Raw genomic sequence first — 13,224 nt, forward strand, 5'->3', positions numbered from 1 at the left:
TATTTCACAAACTTTGTAAATGAGCGAGATTGTATGTTCATAATAAAATAATAAAGCAAGCATTTTGTTCTCTGTTAGTATGGCCCTGAAGAAAGCTCCAGCTGTTGTTGTTTTTTGCTGGGCCTCTGCTAACTGCGCAGGGGCCATTTCCTCCGCTCGTCACAATTTACACACACGAAAAGCTCGCGATCCGGGTCGGAGGCGGAAGTGCAGGTCACGTGAGCGTTCCGGCTTGACCTACTTTTGACCAATAGGCGAGGCGCAAGGACGCGCGGGCAGCAGCCCCGCACCGCTATTTTTTAGGTTTTATTTTTCACCTATGGTTTTGCTTTGGCAATGGAAACGTAATGGATCTTTCCCATGCCAGAAAAAGCCCTTTGAATGTAAATGAAGTAAGCGGGTTAGCTACAGTACAACTACATACAATCTCTAGGGGATGGTAGCTCAGGAGGTAGAGCTGGTGGTCGAGGGAATCTAAAGGTTCCATCCCAGGCTCCTCCTGCTAGCATGCTGTAGTGTCCTTGAGCAAGACACTTAACCCCGAATTGCTCCTGATGGCTGCGTCCGTCGCTGTTTTTAATTTTGGTGTTTGGATAAAAGCGTCTGCGAATATGTCACAGGATATGTAACGGGAACAAGTCAAGCACAAAGTATGGAAACACAAAGAGCCCAACTCTGCCGCCAAAGGCCTGGGTGAAAGAATTGCTGTGGGGACCCAGGCATTAATTGTATTAATCAGGTATCTGCGGGGGGTTAGCCCCCGTGAATGGGCATCGAGATGTGAATGGAAACAGCTGTATATATTAACTAAAAGAGGGGTCCCCAACCTGACAGACCCCAGTTTTAGTCAGACGGTTGGAAAGGGGGCCGATGGGGTGACCATTTCTCCCAGAGAGACGTGCAAACACAGAGCAGAACATTTATTTTTTTCAAAATAAGCTGGCAGCGCTGTGTGGTTTTAGTGGGGAAAAAGTGGCAAAACTCTTTCCTGACATTCTTTATAATCATGGCAGGATAACGGTGCAACAATAGCGTTTTAATGAGTCGCATATTCCAGAATAAATGACTTTATTTAGCCGGTTTGGAAAGGGAGAAGAGAACGTGCAGACGACTAGCAGGAAGCGGAAGGTGGATGGTATGAGTATTTGTGAAATACGCGCTCTGAAGCGTCCTCATTGGTTGAGTCATACTTATTAACCGGTGGAGAGTTTTGGCCTTTTCTCATTTCCCTGCACCATCCTCCTATGACTCTACGTGACAAATGAAGAATCTCTGTCCACTGTATTTCCCAGACACAAATTACATCCACTACTGTGCAGGAGCCCCCACCCCAACCCACCAAACTTCACTCTACGTAACGGAGTAGAATTTCTGGCCTCTCTGCCTCCTATGCATTAAGAACAACAGTAGAGGCCGAGACAGTGTAGATCAGGAGTGCACACTCCTTTTCGGCTTGCGAGCCACTTTTAAAATGACCAGGTCAAAATGATCTACCTTCATTAAAAAATGCTAAATATATTTATTTATATGTGTATACTGAGTATACTTCATATATACAATATATGTTGGCGTACCTTGCATCCCTGCATGAACCCTTACGGCACAATAGCATTAAATACATTTATGGTCACTACCTCCACTTACTCTGATGACTTGCACTGAATGGAGCTGGCCAGGGTTGCATAGTCCGGACAGTAGCTGCTGGTAGCCAGCCTCAAGCAGGCTTCCAAATGATCATCCGTCATGGTGGAACGCTATTTCCACTCAATAATCTCCATGTGGGAAAAGGCTGACTCACATAAATAAGTAGAGCCGAATAATGCAGTCAAGGAGGTAGCACATTTCCTCATGTTTGGGTAATTTTCCTCTGTGAGTAAGTTCCAAAATGGTCCATGAGCCCTGGACTTGAGCTGAATGTCAGCCTGTAGTGTCAACATCTCATCCTTCACTGCAGATGAGTTCAGGTGAAACAGTGTTGCAATTTTTGATGCGAGTGAATCAACCTCAATTTCTTCCCTAAATGGGAAGCACATAAATTTAGCGATTGGCTTGAGTAAAGCACCTTGAAACCGTTTGTCAAAGTCTGACAGACAGTTTTCAATCTGCTCTCGCACTGCTCCTCGCACCCCCCCCTCCCCTCCCCTCCCTGCCTTCCCTTGGGTCTCCAGCTTTGATGCAAGGTTTTGAAAGTTCCCCAAATCATGGTGCTGCAGCTTTGAGGACCGAAGTTGCACTACTGAACTGAACTGATCATGTTGACCACGCTTTTGTCTTTTCCTTGCAGATTTTTTTTTTATTTTATTTTTTTGAATGGCGTGCGATCTACCCGCACTACCTTCGTAATCTACCGGTCGATCGCGATCGACGTATTGGGCACCCCTGGTGTAGATAATGCGTTCCAGGCAGTCTCCACAAATCCCTCGCATCCACCGCCTTATTAAAATTTCCTTGGCAACGGCAGTTGCTAAAGCACAGCGATGTTGTTGATGACCTTTAGTGAGAGAAATAGGACAGCACCCAGCTACTGCAGCTCTGATAGGCTGTTGCAAAGCAGCAAGTGGGTGAAATGCCACCTACACTACAGTATATTCTTCAGACTTCTTTTTCCCCATTCTGCTGAGAGGCCATTTAGAGACTAAATACACACAAAACAATATAAAATATAAGTTTTATTCCCTCACAAAGTCCATCCACAGGGGATTCTATCTCCTGGATATCGTGTTCGGATTATATCAACAAGGGAAGTAAGTTATGATTATAAAGCCATAGTTTATGCACAAATTGATAATTACAAACAATGGATTCTCCTTCCTTTATGTCCGTACATACGTTGGAGAGGAAACTGTCAACGAATGGATGCGTCAACGATGGTGGTTTTTACTGAAGTGGAAGATCCATCACAAATGATCCGACCAATTCAGATTAGGGTCGTAAAGAGAGAGAGTCAAATTTTGGCAACTGGGTTGATTCCATAATACGCAGTTGGCTTATATTGAATTACAGCTCTACTGTTCTTATCATTTTTTATAATCTCTTTATCTAATTTACCCCCCCCCCCCCCCCCCCACCACACTTACACAGTAATCATCTAATCCAATGGTAAGTGTTGGGCCCTCACAAGGGAATATGATTAACTCAACCAAACCTGACCTGAATAAGCTAAATCAGGTGTTATGCTCATTTTGTTCCCTCTGCACAGCCTTCCCCCCCCTCACCCACCTCACCCCCAATCCAAGTTAAATGAGCCAATCAGCTAAATCTCCTTTTGCAAAACGGGAAAAGACTACAGTGTCACATGTCTTAATGTCTTTTAAGTAACAGTGTGTGGCATTGTCGCCTACCACATGCCATCCAAGTGGCGTTTCCAGGGCCCTCCGATACAGAGACACAGGCGATGGGGTTGAAAACACACCAGTTTTATTGTAGCGAATGGGCTAGGTGGAACAAGCCTGGAGCAGATGTATAGCATTTCATGACAGGGGCTCCTCTCTTGTGTGTGGGGATGGGGGGTTTACCTGTTGCTTGTTGATTATTCTTACAAGCAACAGGTGTACAGCCACCCTGATCCTGGGCCCAATTACCTAGACCAGGTGTAGGCAACCCACAGCGCCGGAGCCGCATGTCGCTCTTTCATCACTCTGCCGTGGCTCCCTGTGGCTTTGAGAAAATAATGTGAATAAATAATTGCTATTTGGTTTAAATACATTTAATTCTATTTAGTTAATTTTTTCAATGTAATGTTTATGATTCTGGAGATTAAGGTGATCTTGTAACATTGTTTTGTAAAATGTGTTTTAATATTTTGTCGATCAAAATATGCGTCGCACCTTGTATGCGTCACCTGTTGTCGACAGGCTGGTGAGTTATTTTGAGCTCTCAAACCCCGGTAAGCTAACCATGGATACATCCAAAAAAGGTTTCTGAGGAAAATAGAATGTTTAATGCTTCTTGGACAGATTCATTTACTTTCACTGCTGATGAAGCTGGTTATTGAAAACCTCCCCAAACCAGACAAACTTGTGTTTGAGACATGGAATGCCATTCCCGACACCTAAATGAACATGAACAAGTACGCATTTGGGGTCCTGTCCATCTTTGGATCCACATACTTGTGCGAGCAAGTGTTCTCCACCAGGAACTTCATAAAAAGCAAAAGTCAGTCGCGACTCACTGATGACAGCTAACAGTCATGTGTGAAGCTCAAAGTTACATCATACAGCCGGGATATGGAGACGCTCTGCAGTTAAGTTCAGGGGCAGAAATCGCATCAAGTAGGTGAGGGAAACGAGCTATTAATTTTGCAAATATAGATATTTATATCGGACCCTGAACTGATGTAGTTGTGTTTCCTATGTGACCCACCACGTACTTTAGGGTCTTTTGGCGGTTTCGAGATTTTCTTTGTCCCATCAGTTGAAAGAGGAGAATCAGAGCTTCCAAACAAGGTGTCACTTGTGCAAATCAAGAAAATATTTTTAAAGCTATGACTTGTTAGTGACAAGGGTGTGGCAAACCGTGTTTCTGAGATAATCACCTCCAAAGTTTTACCCACACCAGGTTCATTCAGCCAGCTCCCAGAATGCAAATAGGGTTGGCAGACAAACAAAGCCTCATGGCTACTTAACATTCTGCTGAGTGGGCCAATCATGAACAGCTCAACAACACAACTAATATTGATTAAAAAAAAAAAGCTTTTATTTAACAGTAAGAAAATACATGTTTTATAAAGTGAAATCATTTTGGAGTTTAAAAGTACAGACAACACAACAAAATGTAGAGTCTATTAATAATATGAGTCTCCGAAAATCTGAAAAACTGTCACCAACCTCAACGGACTTCATCACGTCATCAGCTTCTTCCGTTGTAACAACAACGGACGTATCGTCTGTCTCCTCCGGTGGTTCTTGAAAATATTCAGTTTCATCGTCACATTAAGTTTGAAATCCGCTGTCGTTCTCTGCATCGCTGTGGGAGAACTGACTATCATCGCGGAAAATTAAGTCCAGTACGCGCTGCTAACACCGCCTTGGATCTATCACACTGGTCAGATTAATGTCCGAAATATGATGCAGAGCTTCCGCCACCCGCTTCGCGTAATCAATAACGATACGGAGAAGAAAGTTTTCAGACAAGTGAGACTGAAACGACCCCATGCTGCGCTTTAACCGTCTGTTTACTGAAGTGACGTAGATGCGTGACCCGAAGGGTTCTTCTTCTCCACGGTTTCACAACAATGGCTCCGTGTGTGTAAAATAGTACGATTTAAAAAGTTGAATTCTTTCAAAACGGTTTCACATTGTGATTTCACATCACATGGAATATGGATGAATGATCTTCACCTGGACGGTCGCTTTAAAGGAAACGATCACTCGGCGTTATTCAGCACTGTTCCGCGTCCCGGTAAGTGAACTGTGTTTCCCCATGTAATGTTACGGTAATATTTAACTCCACGGTTTAACATTTTACTACTATTTATAAATCAAACGCAATTTTGAAAATACGTTGAGAGATAAAAAAAAAAACCCACAAAGGAACACGAATCTGGAAAAATCGCATTTTCCTTCAAGAAAGGTTGAATGATGGTCCTGGTGATTTCAGAAATGCGCCAGATGGCAAGTTTTTTTGTGGTGGGTCACATATTCAGGTCGACGGTTGACGCACGCGACTGAGGAAATAGTCGTGGATGACGGCACACTGAAATAGACTTAAGTCGTGATAAAACATAAACTTACATTTCTTTTGCCCCTTTTAATTAAAGTGAATATTTATTTTTTCAAATCCACAAATAAGTGAAGGACCTGCATTTTGTATTTTATTTAAAAAACAAATTATATGTGCCAGTATTTTCAAAAGAATTTAGTGTTTTGCTGTGTCAAGCACAGAAATAAAAAGACGGTCTTTATCAGTTTGTAGTTCTTTTATTTCATAAACGCAACAAACTACAGTTCTTATATACATAGCATAAGTGTGATGAAACTATATATGCTGTGTTATCTTCAAATAGGTTTTGCGGCTCCAGGTGGGTTTTATTTGGCGGGAATTGCGCCCAAATGGCTCTTTTAATGCTGAAGGTTGCCGACCCCCGACAAAGAAAAATATAAAATATATTGTTTATTCTCAGTATCTTCTGGGTTATTGAGATTTAGAAGAAAAAAGTCCAGCCTTCAGTGTGGGTAATGTACAACAGTCTGCAACGTTCCATCTATTGGGGAACCGGTAACAACTGACTGAATCCAGGAGCTGAACAGGAAGTGGCATTGTGGAGGACGGCCAGGTGCATGCGTTACAAGTTACAGACCATTGGCATCACAGCTTTGCAATGGCAAGCAGTGGTAAAGGTATGTTTACACATTACACGTGTTTTTTACACATTTGTACGTGCATGGCGAACATGCCCCGGTTGACTGTTCCAACTTCACCCCAAATTTTGTACATTTTCTCCACTCAATTCCTGTAAAGATTTTTCATTTTTACATATTTTATTTTGTAAGTTACTTTCCCCTGTTTGCAATCACAACTTGTTTTGCTGCTATTCATCTGCGTGTTCTACTTGCATATATTCACATTCAGCTGTTTATACATATTTACTGTATTGTTTTGCGTGTAATTTGTATTCATCCTTTTATCCTATAATTTTATTTTTCCTCACAGTGTTTTCATAGCCAGAAATATAATTTCATCCTATAATAAAAAGTAACTTGAACCGTGAGGTATCTCTGCTAGGGTACAGTGTAGTGTGCATTTGCATTTGTCCTGTAAGGTGCATGCTATGGCAGGGTCTTGTGGGCAGGGGACCTTGTCATTATGTGTTTATGAGTATGCCTGTGTCATGTGATAAGTGTCTCCAAGAGCAGCAGATATTTATAACTGCACCTGCTATTGAGAGGGAAAATCAATACTCACACTAGCAGCCCTAGGCCGGGTGGAAATTGTCACCCACACACACACACACACACACACACACACACACACAAGTTGTCAATCCCACTTTTCGGATCACAACTCGCCCAATGCCTCCCCTCACCCCGAGGTGCATAGAAAATAGAATCTCATTCTTCGATAATTTTTTTTGTTTCTTACAATTACATGGGTCATCCTAAGAACAAAATAGTGTATGATTAGTTTAAACACCCAGAGAGAGAGAGAGAGAGAGAGAGAGAGAGAGATGATGTTGCATAGATCTATATTGATCCATCACTATGACGTAATGCCCTTGTATACAGGCTGGCACCAATACAATTGGTGAACACTCAGATAGTGAAAAGACTTAGAAACAGTCGCTAAAGTTGAAACATTGTCATAATTTGCGACACAAGAGGGACTGGGTAGGTTGTAATCGGCAGCAATAGACGGTATAATGACGTTCATTAATATAAGGAAGGAACCTCGGCTTTGGCCTGCCAATTTCTGGTGTGGCTTCAATGATTGTACTGCGGCAGCTCTTGTAGTATACTGTATGATGGCTACACCAGCAGCCACACACTGAACCAGAGAACATGGTGTTAACCCTTTTCATCTGTTTCATTTACTTAGTTTAGGTTTCTTGGTTTAGCACAACACCCACAATGCACATATACTATACAAACACAAAAATAACTGCACACATAGATTTTGGTTTCATATAACAGACCAGTTTATTAGCAATTTTGTGTTTAATTTTCACGAAAGTTAATGTTTTCTTTCAGTTATCAGTTCCTGGTGGAATTGCAGCTGGAGTGTTCTAACTGGCCAAAAAAAGGGGTCCCGGCATAAAATAGTGCTGATGGTGGTGCCAATTGGACTGTACCACATTCCTCCATTGTTTTCTGGTTTGGTTTTGTTATTTTTGATATTGTTGTCCTATTATTTCTCCTTAGTTAATATTAGGTAGCTTGTGCTGACCTGTGTTGTAGTGATTGTTGTTTGTTGAAATAGTTATGTCTATAATGGTAACAAGGTTGATGGAAACAGGGTTGATTGTTATTGGCAGCCATTACTAACCATGTGGTAAAGGTCATGACACCACATTGTGTGCATTCATGAGAGGCTTAAATGTTGCTATATATGTACATTTAAAATTTCATTTTACAATAAAATAACATTTTAACGTATGCTTTTTCTGATAACAGGGCTGATCCCCCTCTGTCAGACATTACATAACAAAGATAATTCATTAAAAGAACAGGACACCTACTTGTCTTTTTACCATCAACTTCATAAAAGCCAGAGGATTTCACTTCCTGGAAATTATGCAACTTTCAGAACAGTCCATTATCTCTGAAGGGGTGTTTTCCTTAAAAGTATCAGGGTTGATGACAACCCAGAGACTGATAATCCAGGGCCTCAATAGCTAGTAAAAGTAGGGGTCTCATATATATACATATATATATATATATATATATACACACACACACAGACACACACACACACACACACACGTGTGTGTATATATATATTTGGCCAGTTGAGTTGGATTCAATTGGATGAACGGAGACATTAGCAAAAATCACGATTTTTTTTCTGCCCTACATTTCTATTTATTAATGTATTTATTTGTATGCCATTGCATTTAGGGCAGAGTTGGTCTGCAAGTGGAGTTCAACTTCTCAACCTGCAATGCAACTCAACGCAACTTATTCATTCTTTAATCATCAAGAACTGCTGCAATAACTCTGTCCTGTGGATGACCTGTGGGATGTAAGAGCACAGCTTTTGGTTGTAGCGAACCGCCACCAATCCCCCCTCTTTGGAAAATGATCTTACCATGTTTTGGTCCATAAACAACTAATCACTACCCCAAGAGGGGGAGAATCCCCACAGGTGAAACATTAAACATAGAAGCAAACAACGACAATGTACATGGAAAAACATAAACATAGGAACATCAGACAACATGTATCAACCAAACAGAGTTAATTAAGTCCAGGAAAACTGGAACAGCAATTCGGCACGTGGCTTCTTTCTGTCATAGTTGTGGTAGTAAATGAGGGAGGAAAGGTGATGGCTATAACCAGAAGGTTGTTGGGGTTTGTGTTCAAAGCAGTTTCTGGTGGTGTGCGTGTGCCTGTGGGAGGAGCATAAAGCAGTTCCAGAGAGCGCGAGGAGACCCCACATCCCCGAGGCGCACACATACAACCCACCCCCACGTGCCGGCACAAGACACTGCTGCTGGACGCCAGGCACGGACCGCAGGCCCGGAGCCAGGTCCAGCACCGACAGACCCACTACCCACCCTAACCACTCGCCTGCAAGCCGGCGGGGCCCCCATGCCCACCAACATCCGCACAAGGACAAGGCTGCCCCACCGCAACCGACCAGACGCCTCATCGAGCCGCATCCCCCGAGCGCGTAGCCGAGTGTGCTCATTGCAGGACACCTGTGTTTTCTGCCCTACATTGACTTCCATCCCTTTTACAAACCAAATATCCAAAACATACGGCTGACCAAAATATGAGCTGGTTGAAACGGCCCACACAAGTATTTAAAAAAAAAAAAAAGAGTCGTGAGCCTGTATTCCAAATTTGACTGTTTTTGCAATAGCAGTGGAAGTCAATGGAAAGCAGAAGGAAATAAAATCTCCATCCTCCACCCAGCCACCACTAGAAGTAACCGGTGAATGAAAGTGGCAATGTATGGACTTTGAGGTAAGGAACACATGAAGACAAAAGTTCTTCAAAACGTTCATATCACTTTGGCGCCCGTGCCCAAGGAAACTGCACTCCTGCAAATGAGGCGCTACATCTCTGTCTCCACCGAAGAATTGGTCTTTCCCTCCTCTACCTCCTCCTCCACCCTCTCCCCCTCCGCCGCCCTCTCCGCTAGAGGTGGGGGAGGCCTGGGGATGGTGGTGGTCACAGGGTGGGTCCACGATGTGGTCTGTGTTACATGACTGACATACAGGTCACAGAAAAAAACAATATTCAGATAGTTAAACGCACCCTGCGGAGGCAAAGAAATGCAGTCAACACCAAAATAGTGTTTGATTCTTATATCACTGGTTTTGCATAATTTTTGGATGGGACCCTCTAACAAAGAGTTCTCCTTTCTGTTTTGATTAGAATTCTAATGTAAAAAGTTGAGCACAATAGTGCCATCTGGCCTGTAGACCACCATCTCATAGCAATTTAATTCGTGGAAGGGTTGTCTAACATGGACGCCGACTGAGCTAATTGAAGCTGATTGCTAATTGACGCCGATAGGTAATGCTACAAATACAAACGTGGAAACGTTAAGTTTCCACGAAAGGTTAAGTTTGATATATTAGTAATAAGGTTTTGAGATTTATTTATTTCTCATCTTTTGAATTTGTGAGTAACTATTTTTGATTTGTACTTAGCATTAGCTTTAGCCTCATAAGATAAGCTTAAGAGTCAGATACAGTATTAGGAAACTCTGTGACCCTGCAAATGATGCGTGCGCTTACTTGATGTAGTATTTAACCCCATCGTTAGTGTAAGCCTCCTCCCAACCGTACGGTAGACCTGTGGGAAAAACATAAAAGGCAGGTAGGGACGTCATGACATGATTTTGAGGGCGCCATGTTTAAAACCCTAGAAACACCGCTCATAACTACTTTCAATTTCCCTTGCTTTTGCATTGCTAGGGACACTGTTATCAGTTCAAGGCATCCCAGAACGCTCTTCAACTGCAGTATGTTGTTCTTTCCTCAGCAACCTTCCGTAATCCGTGAGTAGCCCCACCTGTTGTTAACACCCTTTGATTTAATTTGACAGTACTTGTCCACGGTATAGCACTCATACACCTACGCTCCTGGTCCTTGATGTGATGGGATATGTCTCTTAACATTGTTTCAGGGCAACACAAAGACAACAGAGTTTTTAAACCACTTTCATGAGAAAACCGACGAAGGGGTGTGTTCACACATTCTGCACGATGAGTAAAACGACCCAGATACAATAAGAAAAATCAATCTAAACAAAATGATGCGAGATCTGAGCAGATGTGAAGGGGGATTGATATAATAAACAAAATTTGATATAGAATTACGATAAGATATTGATATTGACAAAAACCGTTGCTTCCCCCAGTAGTTCCCAATAGGTAGAGTGGAGGTAGAGTAGATGATGGTAGAGAAAACCCCTTGTCCCTCTCTTTTGGAGGAACAGCAGATATAATTTCCTTTGGGAGTAAATATTGACCTTCTGTGGTTAGTAGGTCTGACAATCTGGATCTTCTCCAAACCACAGTCATCACTTACCCTTCCCGCCAGACTAAATGACAGACATGTGTGATCTTTTTATTCTGGCACAAATACAGATTCTCTTCTCCAGGGTCTCCCACTGTAAGCATCACTATGCCGGTGTGTGTACGAGGACCAGACAATGCCTGGCATTAACATGCGTCTTGGGTGATCCGATCACAAGTGGACAGCTCTAAGTACAGGGGTAAACGCACCCAAGAGGCATTGATGACGCTTTGAGATCCTATTGCTCAGGCCACAATCGGCCACATTCTTTAAGCAGTTTAAACCGTGGATGTGCCCTGGGCCTCACTGAAGCCTACTCAACTGTCTTGAAGGGAAACACATACTCATCGCGTGCCAACGGTGTCATATTAAAGTCGAGTCAGGAAATCGAGAAAGTCTCTCCATTACAGAAGTGCAGGATTTATTACTTAAATTTATTAAATGTATTAAAGCATAGCAACTGAAAGCAATGGGGAGCCGTGTGTGACGCACACACAGCTTTTTTGTTTTGTTCAATTTGGAAATTGAGGAAAATCGATGCGCCTAAGTGGTTAGTTAGTGGTTAGCTAGCTGTTCACATTTGATTGCCTTCATTGAACACAGATTGACATTTCTGGAAATGAAAATTCATAATTGATCACAGGGTGTTATTGCTGGTGAGAAATTACTCCGTTACCAACTCAACAGGGAATGAGGAATGTCATTTGCAACACCAGGCCAAGACTGCAGCATGATGCTGTCCAATAATGTCTCGAGGGGAAAGACTTGCTCATTGGAAAAAGAGTAGGAAGAAAGAAAACAAGATTGTCAGGATGCTGGTTATGCATGTGTGTGTGTGTGTGTGTGTGTGTGTGTGTGTGTGTGTGTGTGTGTGTGTGTGTGTGTGTGTGTGTGTGTGTGTGTGTGTGTGTGTGTGAAAGAGATCACTGTGTGACTGTCTGTGTAAAAGCCTACTGTCCTAACCAGTGCCATTCAGCCAGATTGTCCCCATCGATTCCTTACATACGCTCTACCTATTGATCCTACACTGGTCCTCAGTTGCCATGGTCCTCACGTGGATGGCAGTATACACACACAAACAAGGACAGAAGGGCACATCTACAGTATGTGCAAAACCGCTGCGCCACAAACACACACACACACACACACACACACACACACACACACACACACACACACACACACACACTCAGTAAACAAGCATGCATACACACACTGAAACACACAACTACAATCTGTGACTCAGCAAGAGTTCAACAAAACTACACACACGTACGCACATCCTAAAAGCTCCAGAACCCCTGACAAAGCTATAATTATCATATGTGCTTCTACTTCTTTCCAATTACCAAAAGACAGTCTCAAAAGAACTTTTAAAAGAACATTTTAAAATGTTTCAAAATATTTATGAAGCATTTCAAAGTTAATGTTTTACAATGTTCCTAAACCTTCCTTTTTCAAAGACTTGGAGATGCTTGATAAACACACAAAGGTTTGCAAATATACTATCTTGGGCTTTCCGGTTGAGATGAAAGCTAGGATTTGAATGTATCGGGGCAGTTGAAGGGAGGAAATGCTGAAATATCTTTGCTTTCTACTCAAATATTTAATGGTCAAACTTTCCATTTTAGGCCCTTAGTGAAGGAGGCGGTAGCAGTTCCAAAGCGATGCACTTGATTGGATATGAAACCTAATGACCTCATCTACTCCTCCACCTCGCTACTAAAGTGAAAAGCACATCATTAATTTTGCTGCCAACTTATACACTGGCATATTATTGTATATAGGATGTGATATGGGGAAAAAAATGACAGCTTCCTCCATTTGGGGCTCTCCTATCGAGTGCTCCTTCTTAGGTAAATGCAGCCAACACTATTTTGCCATTGGCCAAAGCCACACAAGAATCATAGTGAACTACTTCTCGACTGGAAGTGAATCCAGTAGCGAATCCAGTAGATTTGCATTGAAATGAATTGAAGTCTTATATTTGTATTTATTTGTCAATGACTAACACCGCCAATGCAATGTGTTGGTACTTT

General features: G+C 42.4%; 1 protein-coding gene across 1 annotated transcript in view; it reads right to left on the reverse strand.

Moving 5' to 3' along the window:
* Window positions 1–9,714: 9,714 nt before the first annotated feature.
* Window positions 9,715–13,224, reverse strand: part of stxbp4 (syntaxin binding protein 4) — a gene marked incomplete at both ends in the record, with an annotated part of 75,426 nt that continues 71,916 nt past the window's right edge. Inside the window, 2 exons of the mRNA XM_080021909.1 lie at window positions 9,715–9,868; window positions 10,403–10,460. Of these exons, the coding sequence (XP_079878035.1) occupies window positions 9,715–9,868; window positions 10,403–10,460 (212 nt within the window). The remainder of the gene's footprint in view (window positions 9,869–10,402; window positions 10,461–13,224) is intronic.

This window comes from Zeus faber (genome assembly GCF_960531495.2).
Source record: "Zeus faber genome assembly, chromosome: 20".
In the NCBI taxonomy this organism is placed as follows: Eukaryota; Metazoa; Chordata; class Actinopteri; order Zeiformes; family Zeidae; genus Zeus; species Zeus faber.